The sequence below is a fragment of the Chaetodon trifascialis genome, chromosome 17 (genome assembly GCF_039877785.1).
Source record: "Chaetodon trifascialis isolate fChaTrf1 chromosome 17, fChaTrf1.hap1, whole genome shotgun sequence".
NCBI lineage: Eukaryota > Metazoa > Chordata > Actinopteri > Chaetodontiformes > Chaetodontidae > Chaetodon > Chaetodon trifascialis.
The window spans coordinates 10,480,142-10,497,691 of NC_092072.1; the positions used below are offsets into that span (position 1 = coordinate 10,480,142).

The 17,550-nt window shown below is 40.5% G+C and overlaps 3 protein-coding genes across 4 annotated transcripts; 2 read left to right on the forward strand and 1 right to left on the reverse strand.

Moving 5' to 3' along the window:
* Positions 1 to 637: 637 nt before the first annotated feature.
* LOC139345599 (leucine-rich repeat and immunoglobulin-like domain-containing nogo receptor-interacting protein 1) lies at positions 638 to 6,506 on the reverse strand. Of its 2 annotated transcripts, none has more exons than XM_070984299.1 (3): positions 6,373 to 6,506; positions 6,156 to 6,191; positions 638 to 3,346 (listed from the first exon to the last, which is right to left on the reverse strand). In XM_070984299.1, exon 3 carries the CDS (start codon positions 3,332 to 3,334, stop codon positions 1,505 to 1,507), a length of 1,830 nt encoding a protein of 609 aa, XP_070840400.1. In that variant the 5' UTR covers positions 3,335 to 3,346; positions 6,156 to 6,191; positions 6,373 to 6,506; the 3' UTR covers positions 638 to 1,504. The 2 variants fall into 2 exon arrangements, with proteins under 2 accessions (XP_070840400.1, XP_070840399.1); XM_070984298.1 differs by having other exon boundaries at positions 638 to 3,380; positions 6,373 to 6,471.
* A 2,688-nt stretch (positions 6,507 to 9,194) lies between these two features.
* Positions 9,195 to 13,327, forward strand: LOC139345600 (cathepsin K-like). The gene is made up of 8 exons (XM_070984300.1): positions 9,195 to 9,236; positions 9,849 to 9,969; positions 10,072 to 10,194; positions 11,094 to 11,246; positions 11,338 to 11,562; positions 12,379 to 12,544; positions 12,832 to 12,937; positions 13,018 to 13,327. Exons 2-8 carry the CDS (start codon positions 9,850 to 9,852, stop codon positions 13,115 to 13,117), a joined length of 993 nt encoding a protein of 330 aa, XP_070840401.1. The 5' UTR covers positions 9,195 to 9,236; position 9,849; the 3' UTR covers positions 13,118 to 13,327.
* Positions 13,328 to 14,168: 841 nt separating this feature from the next.
* LOC139346407 (cathepsin S-like) lies at positions 14,169 to 16,152 on the forward strand. Its single transcript, XM_070985457.1, has 7 exons — positions 14,169 to 14,539; positions 14,792 to 14,914; positions 15,007 to 15,156; positions 15,254 to 15,478; positions 15,571 to 15,736; positions 15,872 to 15,974; positions 16,053 to 16,152. The coding sequence occupies exons 1-7, from the start codon at positions 14,420 to 14,422 to the stop codon at positions 16,150 to 16,152; spliced, it is 987 nt and encodes a 328-aa protein (XP_070841558.1). The 5' UTR covers positions 14,169 to 14,419.
* The last annotated feature ends 1,398 nt before the right edge of the window (positions 16,153 to 17,550 follow it).

The following is a 17,550-nucleotide window of genomic DNA, read 5'->3' on the forward strand; positions in this document are numbered from 1 at the left end:
TGCCAGGTTCTCAGAGGCTTAATGTATTGCCATGGAATAACATAAATTGGATGAACCTTATTGTGGCAATGAGTTCATATTTTCATTTCATAAGTCTTGTCATCATCATGTTTCAGTAGAAATTAACACTACAAAATCATATGATTGCCTTGTGCTTTTACGTAGACCTCATAGTTTGTGGTTAACAGTTATTATTAATTTTGTGTTAAAATAAATCATTAATTTAAATTGATCAGACACCACACAACTAGTTATATAACTTGCTGTTTGGGGGTCACAGCAAATGCAGCCGGGTCCACTCACTGCTGGAGGTCCCAGACCACTGCTATAGATTTAAGTTTAAATGAAGTTTTGTCGAAAAGGATTAGGTTGGCCGATACATGTGCTGGTAGTTCACATATGGACAGATTAAGCCTACAGCTGTTGTCAGTCCATGTGGCTCTTTCTTGGCTGCTGTAGCATGTATTTTAAATATTTTCAGTGTTATGGGACTTCCTGAGGTAATGTGAAATATAAATCTGTGCAGTTAAGACATTCATAAAGCAAACATAATGCCCACTGCATCTAAATGTTTTGTTTGTTTGTTTTGGACGAAGAACCACTGAATAGGCACACCAAAAAAATTACAAAAAGACACTTTTGAAAGCACAGCAATTTTATTTTATGCTACTTTAAGGAGGAAACATAAGAAGCGCTTTATGGGGAAATGAACACACATCCATTAAAGAATGAGTATAGCAGTAAATGCGACAATATTAGAATACAAGCAAAACATATATGATCAAATTAAGTAGAAATGACAGGCTATATAGATGTAAGTGTTGTGTACATTAACCTTAATATAAGGTTAGCATTCATATTATATCTCACTTATCTCGTGGCTACCATCTGAGGTACATTTTACATATTACACACTATTTCGATAAATAAGTCTACTACTCACCTCTTCTTTAGAAACAAAACAAAACCAATAAACTATAAAGTTTATCAGCCGAGCAAGCCTAGAGCTATTTTCCTGTACATTCTCTGTACTGAGTGCATAAATTGTGGCTATATCTACAATTAACATCAGCAAGAGCAATAAAAGCAACAAGCAGTTAACTGAATCATTTACATCTCTACATGTTACATGCATTATGCTCATTAAACATTGCTTACTTTGGTTGTTTTATATTCAGGCTTTGTTATGGTGGAGTTTCTGCCTCATGAAAGTACTGAAGTCCATCTCTTGGTTGGGGTTCCGAAAATGTGAATTATAACCTTCTTAACGTCCAAAAGGGCTCATACCAGCACAATTTACTCTCGTCTTTTTCACATTTGCACAATATAGGCCTTTGCTAGCATGCTCACGTTTACATGAATTAATCAACAGTCATTTCTGTAGGAAAAGTTGACATGCTCTAAAATTTGGTTACTTCTGTCTAGAAAGTTTTACCTTTTTGCAGTTTATGAACCCTTGATGTACCAAGTCATACCACCTGAAAATCAGCTTTTTACTTATGAGTTATATTAGTTTCATGGTGAACCTGCTCGTCTCCGTAGAGTTGCCTGCCCCTCCTTTACTACCTGACGTAGCACTTCGTGGCACATATGCTATTGTGGCTGTGTGCTTTATTTGCCCTTTGCTCTTGCTCCAGAAAAACATGAAAATGAAGCAGATGCTCACAGAGCTGAAAAATGAGAGGAAACCAATGGTTGCTGCTATCAGTAACGTCTTGATATCAAATGGGACTTTCTGAGCTCCGTTCACACCTGGAGAGGCAGATGGAAAAGCAAACCAACCTTTAAGACGAAAGGGGGTTTTAGAAGATGGTGGAAAGGCTCGGACATGCAGGCTGACAGGCAGGCTGTTATTTCCTGCCGCATTAGAGGCCACACAGAGATACGTACCACTGTCTTGAGGTTGAGCGTAGCGAACCTCCAGTGAGCCATTAGAGAGCGCGCGTATTCTACCAGTGGGTGATAAAGGTTTCAACCGTGGGTTTAGCCAAGTGACAGATGGCGGAGGGTCACCTTCTGCGTTGCAATAAAACACCACCGTGTGTCCCTGATCTACTCTCACTTCTTGAAGTTTGCGGTTCAGAATACGAGGCTGCCGACATGTGAGCAGGCCTGGGACCTCCGTTTCAGTAAAATCTAGAAAGTTCCAGTCCTGCAGCTGGATTGAGGTAGTGCAAGTCGGTGAATTTCCACCAAAGTCTAGATATTGTCGTCTTCGCACCACCCACAGCAAACGGCAGTCGCATGCTAGCGGGTTGTCATCAAGTCCCAGAGTTTTTATGGTGTCCACTGAATGAAAAGCTCCCACCTCAAGTGTGCTGAGAAGGTTTCTAGACACATTCAATAGTCTCAAATGTATCAAACCCCTGAATGCACCGATTTCAATATGTAGCAGTGATCCCCCGACCAGATGGAGCTCTTGGAGTCGGAGCAAGTCTCCAAGAAGGTTTCCATGAATGTAGGTGATTGGATTAAAAGACAGGTCAAGGTGTACCAGATATACAAGATGATGCAAAGGGATGTATGGGACAGCACTGAGTTTAGAGTGTCTGACAGTGAGGGATGTAAGATTTAGGCCAAAGAGACTGTTTCCTGACAGGGTCTCCAGCATGGGGCAATGAGAAATGACAAGTTCCTTAAGATGCTCCAGATGACGGAAAGAGTAGTTTGGCAGTGTGTCAAGGCCCAGTCGGTGAAAGTGAAGACTTCTCAGCTCACCAAGCTGTGTGAGCGCCTCTGTCGGCACAGCGGTCAGGTTGCAGCCATCGAGGTGCAGCTCTTGCAGACTGGCCAAGCCGGTGAAAGCTTGATGAGAGATGAAAACTAAGTCATTAGCTGCAGCTTTCATAAACTGCAGGGCAGCCAAGTCGCGGAAAGTAAAATCTAGAAAAACAAGGATCTCATTGCTGCTTATGTCCAGTAACTGCAGTTTTGGCAAACCAGCAAACGCTCCCACAGGAATAATCTTCAGGCGGTTGCGAGCAAGACGCAGAGTTCTCAGGCTTTGCAAGCCCAGAAAGGCTTCCACTTCAATTATCACCATTATATTGTCACTCAGATCCAGGTCGAAAAGTTGTGTCAAAGTCTGGAACTGCTGACGCACCAGAGTCTTGATCTTATTATGTGTTAAGTTCAGTAGTTTAGTGTCTTGTGGGAGACCGTTGGGGACTCCAGCAAACTGGCCGTCAGAGCAGTTCACCTCCAGCAGCGCAGTGTTGCAGCGGCAGGACTGTGGACACTGCTGCCGTGTTTCAGATGTTAATGTCACCCCTGCTGCCAACAGGTAGAGAGCTCCCCAGCTCAGCCATCGGTGGATGGCAATCCCCTCAAACATCTGGTGGCCTGCCTGCATGTGACAGACAGAGACAGCTGTGAAAAGACTGAGAGAGTGATGCTAGTCAGTGACATTACATCAGTTAGAATTGGGGGAAACCACTTTCTGTAACACACAAACACAAGAAAGCTGACAGTGTTCAAAGTGGAAGGCACAGGAAGTCGATTTTCCACACAGCTGATGATGGAGCGCCTTGTCTTTGTAGATGTGCAAATAGTGATGAAAAAATAAGACAGAAAGTGAAGGAGGATGTAGCCAAATGTTGTCAGATGGCGGTGAATCATCTTTGTCAAACTGTGAGTGTCAATGATTTCAGTTTATATTTATGTTGTTTACAGTGCTGCAATAATCCAAGATGACAAGTTACAGAGATAACAGCTGCGTCATCCATCCTGGAACAAGCTCCTGCAAGTCTCAGACGAGCCAAATCATCCTTAAAAAGCAGCTAAAAGCTTGTTTGTCTTCACTACATTTCTCTTATTTTATACCTTTTACTTCATGTGCTGTAGCTGCACTTAATTCTCCTTGTTTGTATTTATTGCCCTCTCCATCTTTTTCATCTCCCTCTCTTACCCTTTCTTCTTCCTGTAAAGCATTTTGTAACTTCTGTTTTAAATGTGTTGCACAGTAAAGTTTTCTTGCTTGCTTCCTTTCTGTCTCCTCATTTCACACTCAGGTTGCGTCCACACTTCACCTGTTTCTTGCACTTCAAAACAGCGTGAAATCACAGGGAATCAAATTATTGCTATCTACTTGACACAAACGGGGGACACCTTAGCCACCACCTGTCACCGACCACCATCTTGTTGGTCAGGAGAAATAGCCAAACTACCAAATGCCTCCTTTGCCACATTCTTACAATGGCTTTAAATTTATTAATCGATAGAAATGTGTCTAATTCTGGACAATAGTGTGTCTAGTTGTGGACTGAAGCTATTTCAGGCTCCAGTCCTGCAGATAGTTATATTTCAACTTGACAGCTCTACCAGGATTTAATAAAAAACAAGCACAGGTTGTCAGCTCACTCTGTTGTTGTTGTTGTTGTTGTTGTTGTTGTTGTTGTTGTTGTTGTTGTTGTTGTTGTTGTTGTTGCATTAATGCTGTTTGAAAGCAGAATTAGGGAGAAAATGCAAACCTGTACAACATGGAGGACTTAACTGCTCAATTATCTGCTGGTCCTCAATTATTGTAGACATCATCTCTCTCTGGGCAAATCATAATGTCAGAGGAACACATATTCCTTATTTATTCATTCATTATTTTACATTTTGTTAATTCAGATACTGCAGTTACTGTGGAAGCAGCTTGCAGGCAGGTTTAAAGGACCATTACTTTATTACTCAAAGCTAATGTAGATTTGATTTTGGAACAAAACACCTCAACTTGATTTATTTTTGTTTTTGGTGACAGGTTAAAAAAGTGTGCAGTGAGGAGAGATCATATTTTGTCTTTTGTCTTGGTCAGTTTTTTTTTTCACTGCAACAGAGAGGAAGATTAATATTAACACAATCGGTCCATTTAAAAGTCAGAATTCTCCTATATCTGTGCTTGTCCTATGTCCCCTTTTTGTAAACTTTTGAACTTGTTTTCTGTTTCTCAAGCAACACAGGACATTTGGCTGCAGCAAAAGTCAGAACAAGGTCAAAACATTAAAGTTTGCATAACAAGGCTTTTTTTTTTTTGATGTTCAGATACTGAACAAATGCAGTGAATAAAGCTGCAAGATACATTTCCACTCCCATTAAATACAAAACAGTAGCAGAGTAGTTGTGTGAGGGTCAAGGGGTTAATTATGTGACAAAGATGAACATATGAACACCAAAGGCTCCCACTTTATTTGAACAATTGCTAATTCCACCACCAGGGGGCGGCAAAAGCGAATATCTGTGTACAGTACAGTATGTCCAGGTTCAACGGTTTTATAACCATAACTTGGGGGGGGGTTACTGAGGGAGGGTGCTTGCAGGAACTCATGCAAAAATTTGATGGACATGTCATATGAACATGCAAACAGACATCATTGTTTTATAAGGTGAAAACAAGAAAATGAGATGACAAGCAAGAATGGTACAAAATGACTAAGGGACCAGCTCATCAAAACATGTGTGACTCACTGAAACAAACTATTTAAATTGCCAAGAGAGTGCTAAAAAAAAAAAAAAAAAAAAAAAAAGATAACAGCATCAAGTGTGATGCCACCTGCAGCTCTGGCAGCTCTCCTCACATGTTGTTATGCTGAAGGATGCAACAGTATGAAGCATATGAGAAGAGAGACAGGGACAGAGAGACTGGGACTGATATCTTGACGACTTGAGACTTCGCAGGAAGAGCTGCGTCTTTAAATGTAAAGTATAAAATTAAGCATGCTCACTAAAGCTTTGCTTGAATCTCTAAGACTTCCTAAATGATTTTACGCTTACATTTTTTTTTAACTTGTGGCAGTTCACCTGGAAAACACCAAAAAAAGTCCAACATTCATGCAAGAGTGAATCAGGGTGACATTATGTCTGTCTGCATGTAAGAGCATATTTTTAAGGAGGTAATCATTTCTGACACACTTATGGGTATGAAACTGGGTAACGCTGTATAGTCAGACTGTCGGCGATGACAGCAGATCCCCAGATTGATGGAGGCTGACTCCTCCTGAACTCCCCAAGGAGAGCACATGCCTGAGAGTGAAGATAGCGTACAAAGTGAAATCACAGTTATTTACTGTGGCCTGTAACTTCAAGAGCTCAACCACAATGGATTGTACTAAAAAAGACTCTGAATTATAGTAATCTTGTGGGAGGAAAAGAGAAAATCAAGTATTGTAACTCACCGTCTCGTCAGTCTGGAGGGCTTGTCATTGTGATAGCTCCATTTTCGCAATTTTATAGTAAAAGAAACAAAAGAGTGCAAGTTTTTTTTTGTGATGATCAGAGGATAATTTTTTGAATCAGGTAAAGAAAATTCAAAGAGCAAAGAGCATCTTTTGGTCTGTCAGGTCCACCTCAAAAATACATCCATATGAAACCTGCAATGGGAGAGACACATACAGACATATCATCACAAGAGAGCTTCATCCTCCCATTCTGAAAGGCTCATCCTCCGAAGGAAGCGCGTTGCTGCCGCTCAGTTCCCCTGTTGCTTCGCTGTCCTCATGGCAACAACAACCTGGCTGTGGACGCGCGGGTGCTCGGTGCATGCTGGGGGATTATATGCACTAGCTCCTGGACTCCATCCAACACACTGCACTGGATGACAGGAGGCAGCAACAGGTCAGCCAAATGCAGAGATTTAGGAGCAACACCAGATGGAAATGAACTGAAGCAGTGACACTGAGAAATAAAAGAATGTCCTTTCTGCTTTCTGGAAGTGATGTACATAAGAAAAAAAAGGGATTAAGACTATAAAAGAATCACATGGCAATATAAATAGACACAAAAAGATGGATTTTTCAACATTTAAGGGTGAAAATGGGCAAAAAATTAATTAATCAGATGAAGTAACAGAAAATACAGAGCAATCAAATGCGTGAATTTCCTGAAATTTAATTGATAAATATCACATCATAAAGGAGTGAGGTGAACTTCAGAAATTAAAGCTATAATGGGTAGAGTGAGTTTACACTATAATATTAATGTGGTTGGTTAAAGAGGTGCTGTTTGCAGGTATAAACTGAAATTGGGGACCAGGCAGAGAGAAATCTGTACAAGGAGCTTCTATGTGAGGAAGTAAATTAAGTATGTGAATATGTTTCTGCAGGTCTGGCATGGTTTACATCAGTTTAAAGTTCAGGTTAAGCCCTAGAAAATGCTCATCACAGGATAAAGTATGAAGGTAAGTCTATCTGCACATGCAGGGCAGCATTTCATAGATTTACAGTATTTCCATACACCATCAATCATAACATCAATAAATGATCAGACCTGTAAATACATGAAGGCTGGTGTTTTTCACTGGTCCCATTTGATCCCAATCTCTTACAATTACAGGTCATTTTTGAACACCTCAGCTAATTCGACTGAAAATTAGCATTACAATTCAAGACTCGATAATAAGAGGTGGGTGGTAACATCACATTTGCTGATTCATGGACAAGAAAAATGTGATGACTTTGTTTTCTGTTCTCCTCTGTGATTGAATGTTTCATTTCAACCCACATCTGCAAAAACTTGAGTAATTAACTTTGGCTGTCAGTTAATTTGTGCATTTACAGTATGTATTTGTGATTTAGCTGCTCACTACACCCACACTGCTCCCCTCGTTAATCCTATTTTTCAAACAACTTGTTTAATTAGCACACACTCACTCCAGATCCAGTGTGAGTTAGAAATAAAATCAAAACAATTGGGTGTTTGAGAAGAACTGCCTGCCTCTCTGCTCGGCTGCAGGATTATGAGATGTGTTGACATAAAAGGTGCATAATCACCACAGAAGAAGAGCCTGTGCTGAGTCAGGATCTTACCATCTGGTACCTCAGGGAACCTGCGTTCATCAGCGAATCTCGGTCCAAGCCCGGATTCAGGGAGAGAAAGATCAGTGATGAGGGCCAATTACAGCCTAAGCCAAATCCTAATTGCATAATATCCTCTTGTCTTTTTAGCATCACATTGTTTCGTCAGTGCGGCTCCCTGTAGCATCGACTGCTGTGAGGTTTTTGGGTAATTCTCTGTTTTTAAGTATTTTTGGGACATTTTTTGTTGCAATCAGATAGAGTACAGGCACAGACCGGGGAGGAGAGAAGGAGGATGATTCGCAGCAGAGGCCAAATTTTAACCAACACTGCAATTACATGATCAGCTTTTTAACATAAGAGTTCTGCGTTTGGGGAAATACGCTTATATGCCTTCTTGCAGAGAGTTACATCAGAAGGTTGATACCATGCCATGAAGCTTCAACCAGGAGCCAGTTAGCTAGCATAGAGACAGGAAACAGGGTGGAATAAGTAGTCTGGCTCTGTAACACAATTAGCCTACCAGAACCTCCAAAGCTCATTAATTAACACATCAGATCTTTCCCGGCCGGGTCCAGTAGCGTCCTGAAGTCTCTGTTGCTTGTAGGGCAGTCTAAAAGTGATGACAAGACACAGATCTGGGCCAAGAAATGTACATGCAGTAAGCAGATTTTGTTAACATCAGAACAGAGCCAGGCTAGCTGTTTCCCCCTGTTTCCAGTCTTTATGCAAAGCTAAGCTAATCAGCTAGCTGTAACTAAGAGAAAACCAGAGCTCAAACCACTGCCAACCTCACATCCATAAAAAAAAAACCCTCTTTAAAACTGTCTGAATGTGAAGAGCATCGATGGTGTGAATTTTAATTTCCTCAGAAAGTTCAAACTATCCACAGCTTTCATCACAAACTCAGTCTGACACGGTCATAAATTGGCATCATTTTCTATCATTACTTGGCAAGGCAAGAAATGAGCTTCCTTGTTTTTGCCAAATAACAAGCTCAGCCCGAGTGTCAATGTCAAACACAATTCAGGGTTGAAGTGATTAATACTGAACAGGAAAACTGAGATAAATGCTTAGAATTACATCATTTCCTATGATCACAGTTTATTATCACAATCATTGATAGGTTTGCATCATTAATCATTAAACTGTTATATTTGGTTACATGGTTTTTCCTCTTTACATGTGTTTTCTTCCACAAGCAGTTTCATCCACATTAATTTTCACCATGTAACTTTTGTGACTTCCACCTCTGGGACAGGAAGCAGCTGGTTATAAATTAGATTCACATGACTTGTCTGACAGTAGATGCACTGCAGAGCAGACTAAAAACAACAGTGTGTGTATGAGGAAACTGCACTTCCTCCTTTGAAGTGTGAAGGTTTTCTGGTCCGTTACAAATGCGTGCACTTTCATGACTAAGGACTAAACACCCCTGCTGATTATTGACCAATAAGGTAAAAGGTAAAAACTCTTTCCTCTTCTCTGCAGCAGTGCTGCGTGGCTGATATTCTGAGTTGAGATCAAATGCCTGTCAAAGCTAATGGCTACATGGTGTAAAATAGGCTATAAGAAGGTAGAAAAGACTTGCTGAGAAAGAAGATGAGAGTGAAAAAGGTTTGAACTTCTCCTTTTTGAGGTGAAGAAATCTTCAGATGGTCATAAACGATCTCAAATTCTTGTTACCTTTCACATCAGGGTTTTACAGGCATGACCTTGCTCTCTTTAGTTGTGTACTGGCATGAATGTGTTTAATCTCGACTGTAGGATGTGGTTTTAGACCAGACTACATGAGCTCTGTGCAACACTAACAGTCTTTAATGTTCGACCCTGAGTCCAAAAAAGCTGGGACGCTGTGTAAAACATAAATAAAACAGAATGTGATCATTCGCTCATCCTTTTTGACACATGAAACATTCAGTTTATTTTCACATAAGACAGAAAAAGGGGCCAAATCCTCACAAGGGAAAAGCAAATGATTCCTGTCCTCGACTAATTGTTTCAGTTCTTGTAAGAATCTGATAAGCGCATCATATCTGCTCATATAATCTGACTTGTTTTGTTTTTTCTTTGTAGGATGCACACGCTGTGTGTTGCGTTGCCTTTGGCCTTTCTGCTCCTCGGCCACACTTTGTCTGTCTTAGACAGAGAATGGGAAGAGTGGAAAATCAAACATAGAAAGGTTTATGAAAATCAGGTATGCGACAACCATGTCTTTGCTCTCTTTGTCATCATACATACAGTATCTACATAAATACAGATGTACCATCAGATCGTTCAGTCAGTGTTTGTGTTTCAGACTGAGATTGCTTTCAGGAGAGCAGTGTGGGAGAAGAACATGCAGCTGGTGTTCAGACACAACCAGGAGGCCTCAGCAGGAAAACAAAGCTTCACAATGGGACTCAATCATCTGGCTGACATGGTAAGAATCAAAAAGTTTGTATTTTCAGTCTCCTGCTCAGAAAACATGCTGAGTTTCTCCCATCGCATCCCAAACAAGACTCACTACAGAAGCCTTGTGCTGACAATAAAAGACTCCTGTGTAGCATGACAGAAGAAAAATAATAATCCAAGACTGAAAATATTCAGTTTGCTGACAAAGAGCACTCACACATTGACCATTCCACTATCCAGGTTAGAAATGTATCACAGAGACCTCTGGTGGATATAAAACACATGACAAACCGTCTGAGCACCCGTTCACATTATGTCACCTAACTTCATCCTCTCCCTCCCACTACCTGTGCAGACATATGCTTCATAACCTGCTTGCTCCTGTGCAAAGAGCTTTCACACTCATTGACCTCTGCCGGTGCAAGACGTCACTCACCAACACTGTTAAGCTGCATTTAAACCTGCACCCTCTTTGGCTTAATTTAAACCCTAACCTATAGAGCAGCCCTAATCTTCCTTTACACAATCTGATTAATCTAATCCAGGGTGGCTGGTCCATTCTGAGCATTACATCTGGTAAGGCTAATAAAGTTACATAAAGGTATATATACATGCAAGGGGAAGCACTGAGATGCTGGACCTGGTGTGGTATCATAATGAATACAATAAAAGCAGAGTGCTCTTTGTCAAGGCAGAAGTTTCAACTTGATAAGAATCAGAGGAACTTGTGGTTAATTTTATGATTGATTGCTGGTGTTGCTGACGCTGAAGGATCACTGTGTGCAGAATGATAACTTCTTCCAAAGATTTTAGTCTCTACTGCAACATGAAATGTGTTTAACATTTGTAACAGCGCTGCTGTGAAGAGGTCATGACGAAGCTTTGATGTTGTATTCCATATATTCACCAGCTGTCTCTTCTATTCAGACAGCTGAAGAAATCAACGAGAAGTTGAATGGCTTGAAGCTGGAGGAGTCTATTAATGTCAGAAATGGCACTTTTAAGGACGTGAGTGGCTTCCACACACCTCAGAGTGTGGACTGGAGGAAGACCGGCCTGGTCAGTCCAGTTCGGAACCAGGTAAGTGATGACTTCAGCTATTTTAAACCAAAAACATGAGAGCAATCTGACGAATAACCAGTGAGAATAAAGATAATGTCTATATTTTAAGGGCTCCTGTGGGTCCTGCTGGGCCTTCAGCTCTTTGGGAGCTCTTGAAGGTCAGATGAAGAAGCGAACTGGCGTCCTGGTTCCCCTGAGCCCACAGAACCTGGTGGACTGCAGCTCTAAGGACGGTAACCTCGGCTGCAGAGGAGGATACATCTCCAAATCCTACCGCTACATCATCCGCAACGGAGGCGTAGACTCGGAGAGTTTTTACCCCTACGAACACCAGGTCACCCTCAGCTTGAGTGAAGGCAGCATCAAAACTGTTAACTGGGATTATTGTATCAACAGGGAGCCCACATACAGATGTGCATCTGCTAACATTGTGTTTGTTTGTTTGTTTGTTTGTTTGTTTGTTTGTATCTTTCTTTCTTGTTTGTCAGTTTGTTGTTCCTTTCTTTTTGTTTACTTTTTTTTTGTTGTTTCTTTCCTGCATGTTTCTTTGGTTGTTCCTTGCTTGTTGTTTGTTTTTTATTTGTTGTTTCTTTCCTTCATGTTTCTCTGTTTCTTGTTTGTTTTACTTTTTTCTGTATTTGTTTGTTGTTTTACGTTTTGCTTTTGCTGTTTTTCATTTCTTTGTTTCATTCTTGTTTGGGCATTGTTTTTTCGTTCTTTCTTTTTTGTGGTTTCTTTCTGTTGTTTTCCTTTCTTTCAGTGTCTTGTTTATTTTTTCTTCTTTGTTGTTTCTAATTTGTCTGCTTTTTGTTTTTTTCTTTTTGTTGTTTTTCTTTCACTTCGTTTTCATTTCTACTTTTTTGTTTTTCCCTCCTTTGTGTATTTGTTTGTTTCTTGTTTGTCGGTTGCTTATTGTTATTTCTTGTTTTTTGTGCGGGTTTTTGTTTCTTCTTTTTTGTTTCTCTGTTTCTGACTTGCTTAATATATAATAGTGTGATTTTAGATATCTTCAACTATATAGCGATCATGATACATAACTTCCATAAAATGTATTTAAGACAAAAAAATCAGACAAAACATGAAGAATATTGACCAGTTTGACTGAAGAATGATACATAATACATTTTGTAAATCTTATTTCTATTTGTAGGATCAGAAATGTCGCTATTCTGTGAAGGGAAAGGCCGGTTATTGTTCTGATTTCCACATCCTCCCACGAGGAGATGAGAAGACTCTGCAGGCGGTCGTGGCATCAGTGGGACCGGTCGCTGTGGCCGTGAACGCCATGCTGCCATCTTTTCACCTCTATAGAGGAGGTGAGGCAGGAGGCGTCTAAAGTGAGGATTTAATGCAAAGACAGGTCAGCTGATGAGTGATGGGTTAAGACTGTAGCTGTGAACCCTGATTCTGGTTTGAGTCATACCTGAGAAAACTAAAGACTTCAGTTGTCATGAATGAAAGTCATGTCAGTGTAAATTTAATGGATAGCATTACATGTACAGTATATTAGCTTTGTGTGCTACTAACATTCTGTTCTAGATTACATTACTTTACATGTTTTTTCTCAACTACCCACCCAACCAAAATCTTATGCATCTTTCAGGTTTATACAACGTTCCCAACTGCAACCCAGTTTTCGTAAATCACGCTGTTCTGGTTGTGGGCTACGGCACAGAAGCAGAACAAGACTTCTGGATCGTAAAAAACAGGTGAATTTGTCTCTTCTGAAGAAATGCATGAATTCACATGACGGACATTAAACATGAAATGTGTGTTTTTGTGATTCCAGTTGGGGGACTGAGTGGGGAGAAGAAGGCTTCATTCGAATTGCCAGAAACAAGAATAATCTCTGCGGCATTGCCACCTTTGCAGTCTATCCTTCGCTGTGAAAACAGGATCCAACCCTTTGATTCATCTTGGTGGAATTTGGGTTATTTCATTTATTTATTTAATGTCAGAGACCAGATGTCTGTTGTTTTTTTCTTTAATAACAAAACTGCAGATGTTGTCCTAAAAAGTTAATTTCACAAAATTACATCTGCTTTTGGCAGCCTTTCTCCTGGATGTTTTGATTTCTTGAATAAATACTTACAAATCTGAGTCTCAGAGTTTCACTTACTACAATAAGCTCTCATCTTTCATTTGCTGGGTGTTTGCTGTGTTTACTTACTTACAATTCAAATGCTGGCTCAGCTATTGATCTGTTTGGTCTGTTCTTGATGACAAAGGAAAAAATACTTCTTATCAGTTAAGAACGATGACATGGGAATGAAATATTTTCATTATGGTTAATAATTGTAGTGTTAGTTATTGTGAAGGTATTTTATTATGAAATAAAGTTATCTTTAAAAAATGGTTGTTGAAAAAGCCCCATAGTCCCCTCAAGTCCCTCTAAAAGCCCTCGGTACACTACCTGCTCAGCACCAAACATCAGACAGACACAGTTAGCAACTAGCTGGTGAACACAGTGGAGCATTTACTGTAGCAGCTAAAGACCCACGTTTCCTGAAGGAGTAGATAGAAACCAAAAACAGCTGAAAGAGAGAAAATATTGGACCTACATTCATCAGGTGGCCAGAAAGATAACGCCAAATGAATGATATGGTTGTTCCATAACAGCAGTCAATTTAAAGTTGATATGTCAGTGTTAGTGCTAGTTTCTGTGGCCCTCAAATGACCAAAACATTAATCACTGCAAGTTTAATTATGTGCAGGTGTGCAGTGAGTTTGGTGATAAAGACTGACTGTGATAAAGATCAGATTCAGCCTGGATTTTCTCCTGGTGATCTTCTCAGGTAGGTCATATTTTAGCATCTCGGCCATCAAGTGAGGATGATTTTTGTTCAGCGCTGGCTTTGGTTTCAAACATGGTGGGCCACCAGCACCAGGTAGTTTATCCTCCACCATGTGTAATTTCTAACATGTAGATGCTTCAGCTATCAGCTTTTAATCAACCTTCAATGATTTTCATGGATGTACATGTATCTTTAGCATACACTTTACTGATGTATGAGTCCAGCCAGGTTTTATTTCCACTGCTTTTAAATGTTAATGGATGTCAGCTGGTACTGTCTGGCTGACAGCTGCTGCAGCTGTCCAATCAAAGCATGTGCCAGTAAGTGGTGGACACTTATAAAACATTTGTTTCCTCAGACACCATCTAATGACAAGTTCTTTTCCTAGATCCAGATATGTTTCGGAGCCTGCTTCTCACCATTGTGTGTGGACTTGCAGCGGCCGTTATTGATTCAGAACTGGACCGACACTGGGAGCTATGGAAGAAGATTCATAATAAAATTTATTCTCACCAGGTAGAACTAAGGTCTTCAATCTGATCAACCCTTAAACAACTGTTGTAGTTTATTTTGAGCAGTGCATGAATATGTGAGGTCGTGCATTAAATAATTGGCTGATAAATCCACACTGAATCTGATTTAGACATCATACATGCAGTATATCTTGAAATCCTCTTCTAAATCTTCATCTCTTGGTACCTGTTAAGCGTGATGAATGCATTAACTGTTACATATCACATGTGGTTAACGTTAATGTTGTGTTTCTAGATTGAGGAGTTGGGTCGCAGGCGGATATGGGAAGAAAACCTGGAAATGATTAATGTCCACAATCTAGAAACCTCCCTGGGCTTACACACCTATGAGCTGGCAATGAACCACCTGGGAGACCTGGTGAGTTGGCTAGTCACCTTTTCTTTCATTAAATCACTGTGTCAACGCCTCAAAGCCTACAATTGAGTGGTCATGTTTGTCTTCATCTGTAGACCACTGAGGAGATAACAGGCACACTGATGGGTACCATTGTGCCTGCTGACCTGGAGAGGGGTCCTTCCAACTATATCAGGATCAACGTCTCTCTACCTCCAGCGCTGGACTGGAGGGAAAAAGGTCTGGTAACTGAGGTGAAAATGCAGGTGAGGTTCGGAGTATCAGGACACATCAAAATCAGGACGAGTTGTCTTTGTGGCTGTGATTCCAGTCTAATTAATGTGCTGCTTTTCTATCTTCTAGGGTTCATGTGGCTCTTGTTGGGCCTTCAGTGCAGTTGGAGCACTAGAGGGGCAGCTCAAGAAGTCTACAGGTGTCCTGATATCCCTCAGTCCTCAGAATCTGGTGGACTGCTCTCAAAAATATGGAAACCACGGGTGCAATGGTGGCTTCATGACAAATGCCTTCCGATACATCATTCAAAACCAAGGCATAGAATCTGATGCAGCCTACCCCTACGTCGCCCGGGTGAGCCTCTGACACAATGGTCCATTGCATGTGTTCATAAGGAATTTCATGTCTAGTGTGGTTAACCCTCTAACACATTACTTTCTTTTCAGCGTGGTCAATGCAAGTATAACCCAGAGTATCGGGCTGCTAACTGCTCAGGCTATGCCTTCTTACCTGAGGGGGATGAAATTGCACTGAAGGAGGCTCTATCCAACATCGGCCCAATCTCGGTAGCAATCGATGCCTCGAGGCCCAAGTTTGTCTTCTACCGTCATGGTGAGCAGTGCTGGCTTCATAATGAAATAATTACATTTAATCATAGCTGGGTGTAAGGAAGTGAGTTCTTTGCATCTATGTGAATGTCTGGTTTCAACCTCATTTTGCTTTCTACATCTGTTTGTGGCTCTGCAGGTGTGTACAGGGACCACACATGCACCCACAATGTGAACCATGGAGTGCTAGTTGTGGGCTATGGCACAGAGAGGGGATATGACTACTGGCTGGTCAAAAACAGGTGAGATACTCAATGTGAATTTTAGATTATAGGAATGTGTTAGTGTTTTTTTTTTCTAATCTAAATATTCAATAACAGTTGGGGCACAAACTACGGAGATGAAGGCTACATCAAGATGGCTCGAAACAGACACAACCAGTGTGGCATCGCCCTCTATGCCTGTTTCCCTTTCGTGTGATCAGCAGAGCAGAGCCTAATTTTTGGACGTACATTTCTCAACAGTTATTTGGACACTGTTTTAAATAAACGGTTTGATTCCTCATCTGTGGATTTTTCTTTTCTTTTAATAAGATGTGGTGGTCATGAATGTATTTTCTGCACAAAAGCCTTCCTACCCGAATGACTGACTGCAGCTGGTAAATCAGTGGTTCTGAGTACTTGAACCTTGTGATCAGCAGCATTTGTGGCTTCATTGTACATATATAAAGCCAAATATTCAAATCATTTAGCTGGTTTACATCTGGAATAGAAATAAAGCAGGCCAGCCAGTTGTTTGGTCTTTACGTCTCTGTAAGAATATAGATCTGGTCAAGTCTCCAGACTTGTTCATTAGCTATTTTTAGGGCAATTATCCTTTCTTAGAATATTTTGTTTCAAAAGGCTGCAGTGACAGAGGCCTGATCAATACATTATCACAGAAATGGGTTATTCCTCCTGTTCATACAGGCCCTAAAGAGATCCCTCCCAGTAAGACTCCAGTTAAAGTGATGGGGACAAGATCCAGTCCTCATTCTGTACAAAAATGTATTTATCATCTCATCTAAATCAAAAATGTATTTATATAAAGTTAAAATGGGGCTTCAGCAGTCTGAGATTAATCAAACCTCCCAAAGTTGGACTTGGTACAACCCTCTTGTGTTTTCTTTGCCGAGCTGCAGTAACATGAAGAGGAAATTTCCTAATAACGACTTGACATTGATAAACAAAGCTCTCTGGAGCAAGTGTTTGGGCTACTGCAGAAACCTGGTGGACTCAGTGGAAGAGGACCCACTCTGTCTGTAGATATAAAGAGCTGATTTTAAGGTGACAAAAACAAATCTTACCTTCAGGTGATAATACACTAATGAAAACGTAACTTTGTCCCTACAGATCCTCCTGAATCCGATACAGTGGACCTCCAACTGCAGAAGTAGGAGCACTGTTCCCATGGCAATCAAACCAGTATCTACTCTCCAATTTAAGCTTCACACCGTTGGACCAGAATAGCACAGATCAGAGCAAGGCTGAAGCCTGTCACTGAGTTAATGCAGTGAAGAGATTGTTTCAAAGAACAACCTCCTGCTGGCATGAACGTTTCACGTTTAGGGAAAGATTGAATGTGCACTGACTTCATACTGTGTAATGCAAGCCATGACATTTGTTTTCTTTCTTCAAGTTTTATTTTTCCATTATGATTTATCATTTTCTTCATAGAACTGGATAAATGGCACAAAAGTGCAAATCCCAGCATAATGAACAACTCTCACATAAAATAAATACAGCACCTTTTCAGCATCACTAAAATATTCTCAATATCCAGAAGTAATAAATACTGAATTTACCAAGATTTTCAGTCTTCATTTACAAAACACAAAGA